Source organism: Hyperoodon ampullatus, assembly GCF_949752795.1.
Source record: "Hyperoodon ampullatus genome assembly, chromosome: 9".
NCBI classification, from domain to species: Eukaryota; Metazoa; Chordata; class Mammalia; order Artiodactyla; family Ziphiidae; genus Hyperoodon; species Hyperoodon ampullatus.
In genome coordinates this window covers 96424062-96436791 of record NC_136922.1, presented here as the reverse complement: position 1 = coordinate 96436791, position 12730 = coordinate 96424062, and the positions used below count along the sequence as shown (strand labels likewise).

Here is a 12730-nt window from a genome sequence, read left to right as displayed (position 1 = left end):
TTTAAATGGACTAAAAAGGTTTTAGTGCCTTTTATTTCTCCCTATATTAGTTTCCTAACGCTGCTCTAACAAAGTACCAAAAACTAGGTGACTGAGAACAACAGAAATGTAGTATCTTACAGTTCTGGAGGCTAGGAGTCTAAAATCAAGGTGTCCGCAGGCTTGGTTTCTCCCCAGGGCTCCGAGAGAGAATCTATTCATTGCCTCTCTCCTATCTTCTGCAGTCTTTGCTCTTCCTTGGCTTGTAGATGCATCACTCTGATCTCTGCCTTCATTTTCACATGGTGTTCTTGTGTGTGTGTGTGTGTGTGTGTGTGTGTGTGTGTGTGTGTGTGTGTGTGTGTGTGTGTGTGTGTGTGTGTGTGTGTGTGCGCGCGCGCGCGTCCACATTTCCCCTTTTCATAAAGACACCAGTGGTACTGGATTATGGCCTCATTTAAAGTTCAACCCATTGTGCTGTCAGTAATCATAGTGCCAATATGGTACCCATGGTCCTCCTGTGCTTGACCTGAAGACAGGATTGGATTCTCCATTGTCCAGATGCTCCAGGGCCTCAATGTTGCTTTTTTGATTTTGGGGTCAGTTGACAGAACTACCCACAGCCAAGTCTCTGCCACCCGAGCAGGCTAGGTTGGGGAATAAAAGAGATTCTGAGCTTTTTATTACTTTATTACTTGGTGCAAAAATTATAAGCCCTTTGTGACATCTAATAATTGTTTTCCATTATTTGAGACATTGAGGGGTACTCTTCGTCTTATTCTTTTGTATCAGCAAAGCAAGAACACGACTGTGCTTTCTAAACAAAGAGCAGCTTTCAAGCAGGGAATTTGTGGTCTTCCAGGTTACCCCTTCTCTGGGAAGCATCCTTTGCTCGAGAACAATAGACGTTAGTTACAGTCTGTTAATTCCTCCTCTTTCCCAGGAGGAGGAGGTTGCTTCCACAGCACTGTTGGGGACTTTCAGAGCCTGTGTTAGAGTTTTTCATAAGGAGCTTCTGTAACACCAACAGAGGCGTTTTAGGCGACCTCAAGAAGGGGGTCTTTTAGTTTATCCAGGCCTTTGCCCTCCCCACCCCCACCAAAGTATTACTTCCCTTGGGGCCAGGGAGTGAGTGGCAGGTCTGTGGGAAGAGCCATTCTCACTGTGTGTGTGTGTCGTGCAGACACCAGCTGGAGACACCGGGACATTACTCTCATCTGGCTGCATTCTACGAGGACAAGAAGGGGGTGCTCCACGCCAGTCCGGGGAGAGGTGGCAGCCTGCCCCCTGTCTACTGGCTGCCTTCCATCCACCGCTACATGTACCCCGAGATGAAGGTAGGTCAGCCAAACTCTCACACAGCCCCGGACTTAGGTCTGGGGACAGCAGTTGTTGATTATTGTTTTAATGAATAAGGAAATTGTGTCTTGGGCTGATGCCCAAAGTCTGCTTTTGATCGAATAGGATTGTAACCTAAGCATTTGATTCTTTTAAAACATAAGGCAAGTTATCTTAAACTAATACGCTTTCTAATACTTCTGTAATCATGGTGCAAAGCCGTATTGATAGGCCAGTTGTGGTGGACTCCAGGGGGATGAGGTGGACCTGATTCTAGTGATTGCTTCAGGTAGTTTAAAGGCAGACATTTGAACTAAAGGTGAAGAGTTTGAGCAGTTAAGATATTTCTTAGTTACAGTAGTTTCGGTATTCCTTTATTGTGTATTTTTTTTCTGAAGTACTTTGTAAATACTAGAATATGTTTATTTACCATTAACGAAACACCCAGCCAAGTGTTAGGCGTTGGGAGGGTATAAAGATCACCCCTCCTCCTCCTTTTTCCCCCATCCCCCCTCCTCCATCCTGCACTTCCTCCTTCCCATCTCCCGTCCCCTACAGGTGGTCACAAGATACTTCAGTGGAAATTTCAGTCTCCCTGGTAGAGAAATTATGCCACGAGTTCTAGAGAACTCTGGGAAGGCATCTTGGAAGAGGAGTTGGTCCTTGAAGTATTTGGCTGGGGGAACGTGAGGGAAGCTAATTTCAGACTGAAGGAAGGCATGAGCAACAGTGGGGACCATGGTCCCTCACTTTGTCAGCACCTTCTGTGAGTTAGACGTTCTGCTGACTATTTATCAGTACCTGTTGCAGCACTCTTTAAAGTGGATTTTTTTTTTAAATCCATGTTTTACAGATAAACCAGTTGAGGTTTATAAAGGTTCAGTGACTTGGTTAAGGCCTTATAGCTGGTAGGTGATAGAGCCAGGATGTAAACACAGGCCTGATGCCAAGGCCAGTGCTCACTCCTTACCCCACTCCACTGCCTTTGTGAGGTCGTGGGCATGAGAAAGCACAGGGCAAGTTCATGGGATGTGAGCAGAATAGTTTGACTGGGATTGAATTTCAATGTCAGCTGGCCAGGAGAGAAAGAATTGGAAAAATAGGTTGGAATCAGATTGTAGAGAATCTTAAATACTAGACCATGGAATTTGAACCTGAATAAGTACCAGTTAGGGTCTTGTTAGGAAAACACAAACTATGTCAGATATTTCAAACTAATTCAATACAGGGAATTGGTAATACAGGAATTGGAAAACCAAAGGCACAGAAAGGTAACAGGATAACCTAAACACTAGAAATACAGACAGTGGCTACCACCCTATATTAGTTATCTGTTGCTGCATCACAAATTGCCCCCAAATTAATGGTTTAAAACAGTACATATTTGTTTCTGTGAGTCAGGGATCCAGGCATGGCTTAGCTGGGTCTTCTGCTTCATGGTCTCTCATGAGATTGCAGTCAAGGTTGGGGTCTTATCTGAAGGCTTGACTGGGGAAATATCCACTTCTGAGCTCACGTGGTTGTTGGGAGGATTGAGTTCCTTGAGGGCTGTTGGACTGAGCGCCCTGCGGACTATTTGTTGCCCCCAGTGGGTCTCTCTGCAACATGATGGCTTGCTTCATCAAAGCCAACAAGTGAAAAAGACTGTTGGCGAGATGGAAGTCATAATCCTTTGTACCTAACTGTGGAAGTCACAGCCCTGCAATGTTGCCATATTCTCGTGGTTAAAAGCAAGTTCCTCAACAGGAAGAGGGGGTTGCATAAGGCCATAAACACCAGTAGGTGGGGATGTCCCTGGGGGTTTGGAGGCTGCCTGCCACGTGCTCCCGGGGCTGGAGTAACAAAGAGGGAAAAGTGACGTTATCAAAACCGCAGGAGCTGGAGGAGGGGCCCTGCACAGCTGGCGCTCAGACCGCTGGCACTGTGCACCTGCCACATGTTAAGAAATTTTAAGTATATAGTTTGGTGAATTTTTTACAAAGTGAACACATACATAAAGAAAAATTTTAAATCAGCTTATAAAGTAGAGGTCAGATTTAAGACTGTTACAGAGGAAAAAAAAAAAAACCTGGAAAGTGAGAGGAAGGCAGGATTGCAGTCTCTCTGAGAGGCCCAACAGTGGCTGGTAAATGTTCCCCCAGGGAAATGGGAAAGTGGGAGACAGAAATGTGGGAAGTGAGCCCCAGGAGCAGATACATTTCCTAGGGGGCTACAGGTGAAAGGTGAGGGACGAAGCGTGAACCCCGAGGGGCTTGCCAGCAATGGTGAAAGAACGGAGAGGAGAGCGTACCTGGCATGAAAGGGCAGAGGGAAGACAGGTGTGAACTGGGCAAGTCAAGAGAAGCAGCTACAAGGCCACGAGAAGGGAAATGGCTTGGAGCAAAAGCAGGAGAAATGTCGGTGGCACTGTGCTGCTGGGCCGGAGAAGGGTCGAGACGCAGACTGCGGGGCCACCTCTCTCCGAAGTGAGGAGGGCCCCTCGCCGGGCCCAGGAGGGGCTGCTTCTCGTACCTGCAGGCCTCCGCACGCCCTCCTGCAGTCCCCGCTCCCCCCCCACCATCGCGGCTCGCATCAGCCTGGCCTTTAAGGGCTTGTGCACCTGCCTCTGCCGCCAGCCTGTACACTGTGCCAGGGCAGGGCCTGGCCTTCTGTTCATTGTGGGAGCCAGACCTTAGCTCAGGGCACAAAGCGAGCACGTGGGAAATGCTTCTTGCCAGAAGGCACACGTGTCCATGAATGAACGAATAAATAAGTACAGGCAGAATTGAGGGCTGCCGGTTTACTCTAGGATTCTAGGGCCCAGGACACATTTGGACAAAACCCTGCCAGGGCTTCGTGCAGGAGAAGCACACGTTTAGGGCGTGAAGATGAGCAGAGTGGGCGCTGAGAGGAACTGGAGGGGCTTTGGCTCTGTTCTGCCTGGTTGGCGGGCGGAGGCCGGCGGGGGCCGAGGTGGAAGAGCCGGGAGGAGGGAGGGAAGCAGAGGACGCGCGGATTTCGCGAGAGGGTGCGGCTGGCCGCAGTGAGCGGCCGTGGTCTCGCGCCGGCCCTCCTCCCGGAGAGCTGGGACGTGGTGGCAAAGGAGTGGCAGAGGGCAGGCGGGGCCCCCCAGGGGACAGCCCTTCCGCAGGCACCGGGCGATGCCTTGGGTAGGGAAGTCCTCTCCTGGGTGGTCCGGAGGAGGGGGGCTGGAGGAGCGCTGCGGCCACCCCGGGGCTCGGGTGGCGGGTGCCCCAGAGGGCTGCCAGGTGTCACACCCAGCGCGCCGCCTTGGCGCCAGTGGCACCTGCCTCCAGAAGCGCTCTCACCTGCATCCCGAACGGGTGAAGAGCCATGTCACTTCTGATGCTTTAGCATGAAAGTGACCTTCCAAAAGGCTCACAAAGCACCTGGCTTGAAGCCTCATGTCTCGTCGGCGACAGTTGTGGCTGCTGCATGTGGCTTTTCCCACGTGCTAAGGGTTCCACACGGTTTTTCTCAAGTGGTCCTTCTAGCCAGATGAAGGATGTGACAGTGGTCTCCCCATTTTACAGATGAGGAAAGAGAGCCCGAAATGTTGGCTGGCTTTCCCGAGGCTTCCCTGTGAGTAGAGGGCAGAGCAGGACTGGCCCCCAGCTTTCCCCGGGTCAGAGCTCGAGCTCTTGACCCCAGGATGTGCCTTGGCGGCAGGGTCCCGGGAGGCGACCCTCAGGGTTGAGGGTCCTCGCATCCAGCACCGAGAGGAGATGGGGGTGGGCTTAGGTGCAGGGGCTTGTGTCAGGGGGTCCCGGGGGGTAGCCTGTCACCTGTGCCCACACGTCACCTCGCACAGGAGCCGGGCCCCCGTACACGTGGGGTCTCCCCCGGGACTGTCAGCGCATCCTTTTCTTCCGGTGCTCAGTCGTGTTGGGAGCTGAAAGTTCTCACTGAGGCGTCCGTCAGACGTCCCTGGGGGTTTGGAGGTTGCCGTCAGTGAGGTGTCCGTAACTGAAGTTACGTCCAGTTTTGCTTCCTCTGCACCGCGTCCCCCGGGTAAAGTCGTTTAATGATCCCTAAACTTACACTTCGGTGTATCAGGGGAGCTGTTGAATGATGGACCTCTAGCTTAAAGATAAGACTTTCAAAGTGAAAAATACCATTTCACATGGAAGTAACCGTCCCTTATTGAATCTGTTTGGTGGTACCTTGGTTTTTTTGTTGTCGTTGTTGGCAGGGGAAGGGGTGGTCAGCACACACCTGTATTGAATTTTTTTTGCAATATTTCTAACAAGCTATTCCCCTCCCACCCCCTTTTAATTTTTTCAGATCACACACCCAGCTGGCTGCATGTCTCAGTTTATTAAGTTCTTTGGGGAACAGATCCTCATCCTTTGGAAATTTGCCTTACTTCGAAAGCGCATTTTGATATTTTCTCCCCCTCCTGTGGGCGTTGTATGCTACAGAGGTAACTAGAAGCCAAAGTCAGGGACTCTTCCCAAGTTCTCTGCAACAGAAACTGCCCCGGTCTTTCCAGTGTTGGCCAAGGCCAGAAGGGATTGAGCCATATCAGGGCCTCAGGGGTTTTAAGCCTGGGAGTGACACGGTTGGCTTAGTGTTGTAGAATGTGGACTCTGGCGGTACGGAAGCCGGATCGGGTCACACGTCAGTAGTCTGGTGAGGGAGAAGGGTCTGGATTAAAGCAGAGAGGATGGATGCTTGATATGTTTAAGAGAGAAACCTGACAAAGTCTGGCGTCTGGGTTGTAAGGTTCTGATGTATGTGAGGTAACGGAGGAAGATTCTAGGATGCTGAGGACGGTGAAGCCACCACGTGGGGGACCGAGGAGGAGCAGGTGGGGGCAGTGTGACAGAGTTACCTTGGACGTGACAAGCGTGTGCCGCTCTGAGGCCTTCTCGAGCGGTGCTCGAGGCACTGCTACAGTTGGGTCAGGACCCTGGGGGACAGGCTGGGCCAGAGAGACAGACCTGGGGGTGGCACAGAGGCCGAGCTGATCGCCGGTGGGTGGGTGCCGTCATCTGGGGAGAATGTGAGTGAGGAGGGACGTGCCAGCGTGTAAGATGCAGGCCTGGGAGGTGAGCCAGTGAAGGCGGAAGGCAGAGGGGGTGTTGGCGTGCAGTCAGAAGAGGGGAGGGGACCAGGAGGTGCGGGGGTCGCGGTGGGTAAGAGTTCTGAGAAGGGAGAGGGTCACCAGTGCCAAATGCTAAGCAGGGCCTCGTGGGACGAAGACTGAAACGTGTCCGTTGGGTTTGAGCACCTTGGTGGGGCTGACAGCTCCGAGAAGGTGGCCGGCAGGCTGGGAGGGAGGGGCTGGAGGGGCCCGGGCGGCCTCACTCCGCTGTCCCCACAGTGTACTGCTGCTGCTGCCTGGCCAACGTCTCCCTGCCTGGCATCGGGGGCACCGTTCCCGAGTCCAAGCCTTTCTTCTACGTGAACGTGGCCGACATCGAGAGCCTGGAGGTAGAGGTGTCCTACGTGGCCTGTGAGTACGGGGCCCGCCCCATCCTGCCCGCACATCCCTGGCGGGGTCGCCCGGGGCCCTGCTTCCCGGCAGTGTCGGGCTGGTTCCCTATAGGGCCGTCCTCCGGGGTCCTGCCGCCTGAAGCCCAGCTCCCGCAGGCACCACCGAGAAGATTTTTGAGGAGAAGCGGGAGCTGTACGACGTCTACGTGGACAACCAGAATGTGAAGACGCACCACGACCACCTGCAGCCGCTGCTGAAGATCAACAGTGCCGACCGGGAGAAGTACCGGCGGCTCAACGAGCAGAGGTAGACCGGAGCCCGGGGCTGCCGTGCTGCCCTTGTCGGGACAGCAGGGGGGTGGGGGTGGGGGGCTCCCGTCAAGCCCACCTGCCGCCCCTTCCCTCTGGGCACATCTCTGCCCCCCTGCCGGGAGCCGGGGTTGAGGAAGCTCCCAGCATATACCGATGGGCAGCGGGCATGTGTGGGGTGACTCCTTTCTGGCGGCCTCTGGAATCTGTGAGGCCCGAGGAAGCGTGTTGCTATCAGTGGCGAAATAAATGGCCTCATCACCTCATCCCTATTTTATGGCAGTTAGGAAAGGTGGTCACGTGAGTGGGATTACACACGGGCAGAGCCAGCCCTGGCCTCCAAGCTGCTCTCCCTGCCTTTGGACGGGGGCCAGGGTGTGTGTGTCGCTCTGGATCAGCCTCCTTCCTGAGAGGCGGTGGCCCATGCAGATGCCTGGCCGGTGACCCAGCCCATTGCTGGGGTCCTTGTCACTGCGCCAGAGGCTGACGGTCGTCTCCTCCCCGACAGGCAGATGCTGTTGTATTCCCAGGAGGTAGAAGAGGATTATAACCCTTGTGAAGAGGACCTCTTTGTGCTGTAAGTCGGCCCAGGCGGCGGTCGGGGGCCTCCCCGTGGGTCCCTTAGCACTAAGGGCTTTAGCCTGGATCCCTCCCGTGTTACCTGCTGCAGCCCAAGGATACCCTTTATTGCCACCGAGGGCACTTAGAGCTGGGCTACACACAGAGTCAACCTGAGCCCCAAAATGCTGTTAGGGGGGACCCAGGAAAGTCAAAGCAGCAGGGGAAGGTTATTAAGAGAAAATGGGAGTCCCTGCAGTTGTCTTCCTGCTGGGCATTTACATCCAGATGTCTGCTGCATAGGAGCTCTGTGTGTCCCTCAGGATGCAGGGACTTCTCACTGCATTGCTTCCTTTGAATAGAGCAGTTCCTTGTACTGAGTATTATGGGATAATCAGAAACTTAACTCTTGAATCGAAGGACACTTCTTTCCTTCCGAGCTGTTGGTGGTCAGGGTGGGAGCCATGGCCTTTATACCTCAGAGCATTGATCTCATTCATAAGCAGCTGTGTGAAACAGTGCTCAGTGATAAGAACAGAACTGTAATTGAACCAGAAACAATGTTCCCAGCTTCCGGCTTGGTCTTCCTACCCTGCCTCCCGGGATGGGGGTGGTGAATAGCACTTGCAGTTAGAACTGTTTCTGGCTTTGATATTGGCTTTGATAATTCAACAAAGGTGCAGTACTTTGACTCTAATAAAGTGTACTTTCTAATGCATACATGCTGTTTAGCTGTAAAAGTATCTGGGAACTGAGCAGAGAACCAGCAGTCTCATCAAGGCTTGACACAGTCTATTGAATCTGAAATTCTAGAGCGCCCAGAGCTGCTTTGGGCACTAGGCACCTTGCTCTATGGAACACAGCTGAAAAGTCTAGACAGTTAATGCCTTTTCTGACTACAGTTCATATATTCATACAGTACTGTAAGTTCGTGACATTCAAATCATGCTCTGTGCATAATTAAAACAAAAAAAGCAATCGAAAGCACACAGCTGCGCACAGATGGTGGTGAACTGTGGCGATAGCGGTACCTCCAGGCTGACTCCACTTCCGCCTTCACTGCCCGCTCCCGCGGGGCTGGCTTCAGGTTGCCCCGTGCCCGCCCTAGCGCCCCTGAGCTCCACCTTTTCTGTGTGGGTGCCTCAGGGCCTGGAGAGCCAATTCAGAGCCCTTCTCTGCCTCTAGGAAGGCTCACCTCCTGCTACGGGCTCTAATTACCCATCCAGGGCTTTGAAGGTGAATTTCACTTTCTCACATTAAGTCTTGACCTCAGAACTGCGTTACCAGTTTTTTTGGTTTTGTTTTCTGTCCCTCTCTTCCCTTTATGACTAAGCAGAAAGAGAGGAACAGAGTTTATGGGGGCCTCTCCCTACAGCTGTGTTTAAACCCCTAGTGACCTCCCTCTCAACAGGAAAATAAATTTTTGGCAGTCAGGCCATCAGTTGCTTAGAGATTTTGCTCATCGTACCATGGTTAACGCCAGTTCTTTGCTGACCTTAGCGGCGCTTGAATAACCGTTTAACTTTTATCCTGTTTTCTTCTTTTAAAAGATATGTCTGAGTTTTGAAACCATTTAAAAGTATATCAAGCAAAGCAGTGTAGTTTTGGTTCCCCACATGTGGCTTACTTGGTGAGCTTTCGTGTCTTTTCTGCCCTCCCTTTCCCACATCTTGTCTTGTGAACGCAGGTTTTTCCTAGAGCAAAACAATCGGATATTTCAGACTTTGCTGGAGGTGTCCGCCAGTCAAGACAAAACTCTGACAGCTGAGCATGCCCGGGGCATGGGTCTAGACCCCCAAGGAGACCGGAGCTTTCTTATGGACCTGCTGGAGGCCTACGGCATCGATGTCATGTTGGTCATTGACAACCCCTGTTGCCCATAGGAAGGATGAGTTCACCCAGGCCCCAGATGGCCTGATTTTTCATTAAGTTGACACAAAGGAATACTGTTCATACTTCCAACAAATGTAACTTTTGCATCGCCTTCCCTCCCTTCCTCCCAAGAGGTAAGATGAGAGCACCTTGGTCTTGTAGGTCGTTGAAAGCTACCGCCTTCAGAGCTGCCGCCGGTTTGGTCTTAGGAGTTATCAAAGCAGATTCTCTCATTGCCTTGTTGAGGGACTTGAGGAGATGGGCGAAGACCGCGTATCACCAGGCGCGGGCCGAGCTCTGGAGACGTGGGGCTGGACTGTTGAGAAATTCTGTCTGGTCTTTGTCGCTTGACATATCAAGAATAAGACAACTGTCCAGTGTGGCGTTGGATGTCCACCTGCCTGAAGCAGAAGCTAGACCAGGTGGCTTTTCAAGGTTATTTTCATCAGTTCTGGGAGTCTAGTCTTGGGATCAAATCCCTTTTCCTGTTTATTAGAGTAAATCTGTGTTTTCTCTGTTCACGTAGGTAAGAGACTTCACAGAGGGACAAAGGATATTTCTGTCACCAAGTGTGAGCTTCTGTAAGGACAGATGACAGGGAGAGGTTGCTTCTCAGTCACCTGAGAACTAAAATTGTAGAATGAAGCCTTGAGACCTTTCTCTGAGTAAGTTAATGGTGGCCACTCCACGTAATAGTCCTTTTTCTCTGAATCCCCTCCTCTTGGGATGGGCTGGCAGATTCCTTTGGGCCGATGTTAACAGGAGTGTCTACCAGTTTGGAGCCCTCGTAAACAGACTTCTCTTTAGCGGAGACGACATTTGTCGAGCTGAGTAATTGGGACCAGAGATGTGCAGGTTTGTTAGAGAGCAAACGTGGCAGTCCCTCCACCCAGGAAAGTAGTTGGGAAACCTGAGTGTGGATGATGAGCTCCTCCGCTTTGCTCTGGAGCGTTCTGACCTGGGACAGCTCCTGTCGGCCCTGCCTATTCTCTTTGGCTGGGGCGTTCGGTGGATGCCAGCTTAGGTGAGACAGCCACAGTCTGTCAGCCAGAGAAGCTAGCTCCTGGAGTAGCGTTTAGGTCTTTTTGTTGGTGACAAATAACTTCTTGCCTTTCACTGTTCCTGCCTGGCTCTGTTATTGGAATAGCCATCAGTTATATCCATTGTCTGGGACCAAGTTCCAGCCAGGCAAATGGACACAGCAGAGAGAAATAACTTCCAAATAGATGGATCCCATGTCTTATCGCAAGACTAGCTTTATAGGGCTTATTGCTTTATTTAAAAATATTTTCACTGTAGCTCCTTGACATGGAATTCAAGACTAAAGAAATTCACATGTGGAAATGCAAACAGACATTGATTAATCAAGGTAGCATCTTTTATGTAAGTATATAAATAAGTTTGGGCATTGAATTGTAAACTGTACATTTTTCTCCCCTGTGGGTTTAGCCTTCATTTCAGTAATACATATGTTTACAAAAGAAAAAAAGAATCTGTGTTTAGAAGCTGAAGCTTCACTGCCTTTTTCCTGGAAGAGTGACTGTCTCCTCTTGCCCCTGGAGAAGAGGTGGCCTTTCTAACTTGGGTCAAGTTATGGTTACTTTTATACTTTTAGTAGTATCCAAAGGTTCAAGGCTTTCTAAGTTGGGGGTGGGTGGTCAGAAGTAGGGGCGGGCATAAAAGGGAAGGTCAGATTCTCGTGGAGGACACAAGCAGACCCTCCTTCTGTGCAGCTGGGGAATTTGTGGGGAGAACACTCTTTTTAAGCACTTCTGCTCCGGAGGCCTTCTGCGTGTGAACGCTTTTGTTTTTGTGGTATTGTAACTCCAAGCTCAGACGTGCTGATGTAAAGGTAGTAGGATGAAGATGAGATGCCTGTATTTCCCTCTGAATGGTGGGCCCAAGCTTCTGTGCTCCTTTTAGCTCCCTGCCGTCCTAGGCAGCTGTCCATCTGGCATCTGTGTCCCCCCGATGCTCATGCAGAGGTCTGGGCTGGGGGTGGTTCTGGGAGGGGGGCACCCATGAGGCAATGCCATTCTGAGGTCATACGCACCCTGGGCTTGGCTGACCTTGAAGAGGAAACCCAAGAATTGGTTCTTCCCTGCATGGCCAGCTTCGGGGGGTGGGGGTTGGGGGCAGGAGTCAAGTGCAGCGCCCTCTGCTGGGCTGGCCAGCGCGCTGTTGCCCTGTGGTTACCCTCGTCACTGCCTGTCGTCCCCCAAGAATGCACATGTGGAGCCTCTTCCTTCCGAGGTCAGAGGTCACCGTTTGAAGGCTCCCGCCTCCTCCCTGATCTCTCAGGTGAGCAGCACCCACAGCGTCACTTGCTGCCAGGTCTCTGAAAGGGGAATTCGTGGGTGAGGTACCAGGCAGGACTCCCTGCACAGGGACGGCAGAAGCTAGAAGCCACACAGACCTGCTTTTGTGTCACTGTGGAAATATTTTCTGAGAACCCCCCTGCTTTTGTTTGGAAGCTTTGGAGAATGTCCCTCCTCCCTGTCCTCCACAGGGACAGGGCTTACTGTTACTACTGTGGCCTTCCGGAGCAGGTTGGGAGCCTCGGGTACACTGACTGATGGTGGCCTCCTGTCCCTCTAGACTCTTGGACCACCTCCCCCCCTCCCCACGGCCCCCCTGCACCAGCTGGCCTGGTCCTGCTGGGGAACTTTAAGCCTGATCTAACGCCAAGCTGTGAGCCACGTCCTAACTTGGAAACACTGCTGACCTGAGACACGGGGGCTGCCAGGTCATCCCTGAGTCAAGTTAGAAGAAACTCTTGGTGGCGAGAGTCCTTGTGGGACCTAGAATCCAGGCTTGGGGTTTGTTGATGTCTGTAAGGTACGACAGAGTCCTGGTAAAATGGATTTTTCACTTGTGCAGGCTGGGCAGATGGTACCATTCAGCCTTTGGGACAATGTCCAGTTGTCCTCTGGATTAGGGCTCTTCAGGAGTCAGAAATGGTAGGACTTACCTTTCACCAGACCAAAAAGTATGGGCCAAAAAAATAGTTTAGAATTAGCTTTGGCTTTTGCTAAGCGTGAAGCACTCCTTAGGCCTGGTGGAGATCCCTTCTAATGTAAGTGCCTGTACAGCCCTCAGTGAGGTAGGATTGCTGTGGGTCAGCAGGCATCTGTCTCCCATGGCCACCATGCACCCTGGCATCATGTCTTCCATTTGGCTGAGGAAGGGAAGCTGAATTCATTGATCTATTGATAGAAATAATTTAGCACAGGAA

General features: G+C 51.8%; 1 protein-coding gene across 1 annotated transcript in view; it reads left to right on the top strand.

Moving 5' to 3' along the window:
* DENND11 (DENN domain containing 11) overlaps positions 1 to 9506 on the top strand; it is a gene marked incomplete at both ends in the record, with an annotated part of 44114 nt that extends 34608 nt beyond the window's left edge. Inside the window, 6 exons of the mRNA XM_079711521.1 lie at positions 1163 to 1316; positions 5602 to 5740; positions 6644 to 6775; positions 6913 to 7063; positions 7574 to 7642; positions 9311 to 9506. Of these exons, the coding sequence (XP_079567647.1) occupies positions 1163 to 1316; positions 5602 to 5740; positions 6644 to 6775; positions 6913 to 7063; positions 7574 to 7642; positions 9311 to 9506 (841 nt within the window). The remainder of the gene's footprint in view (positions 1 to 1162; positions 1317 to 5601; positions 5741 to 6643; positions 6776 to 6912; positions 7064 to 7573; positions 7643 to 9310) is intronic.
* Between the last annotated feature and the right edge of the window lie 3224 nt (positions 9507 to 12730).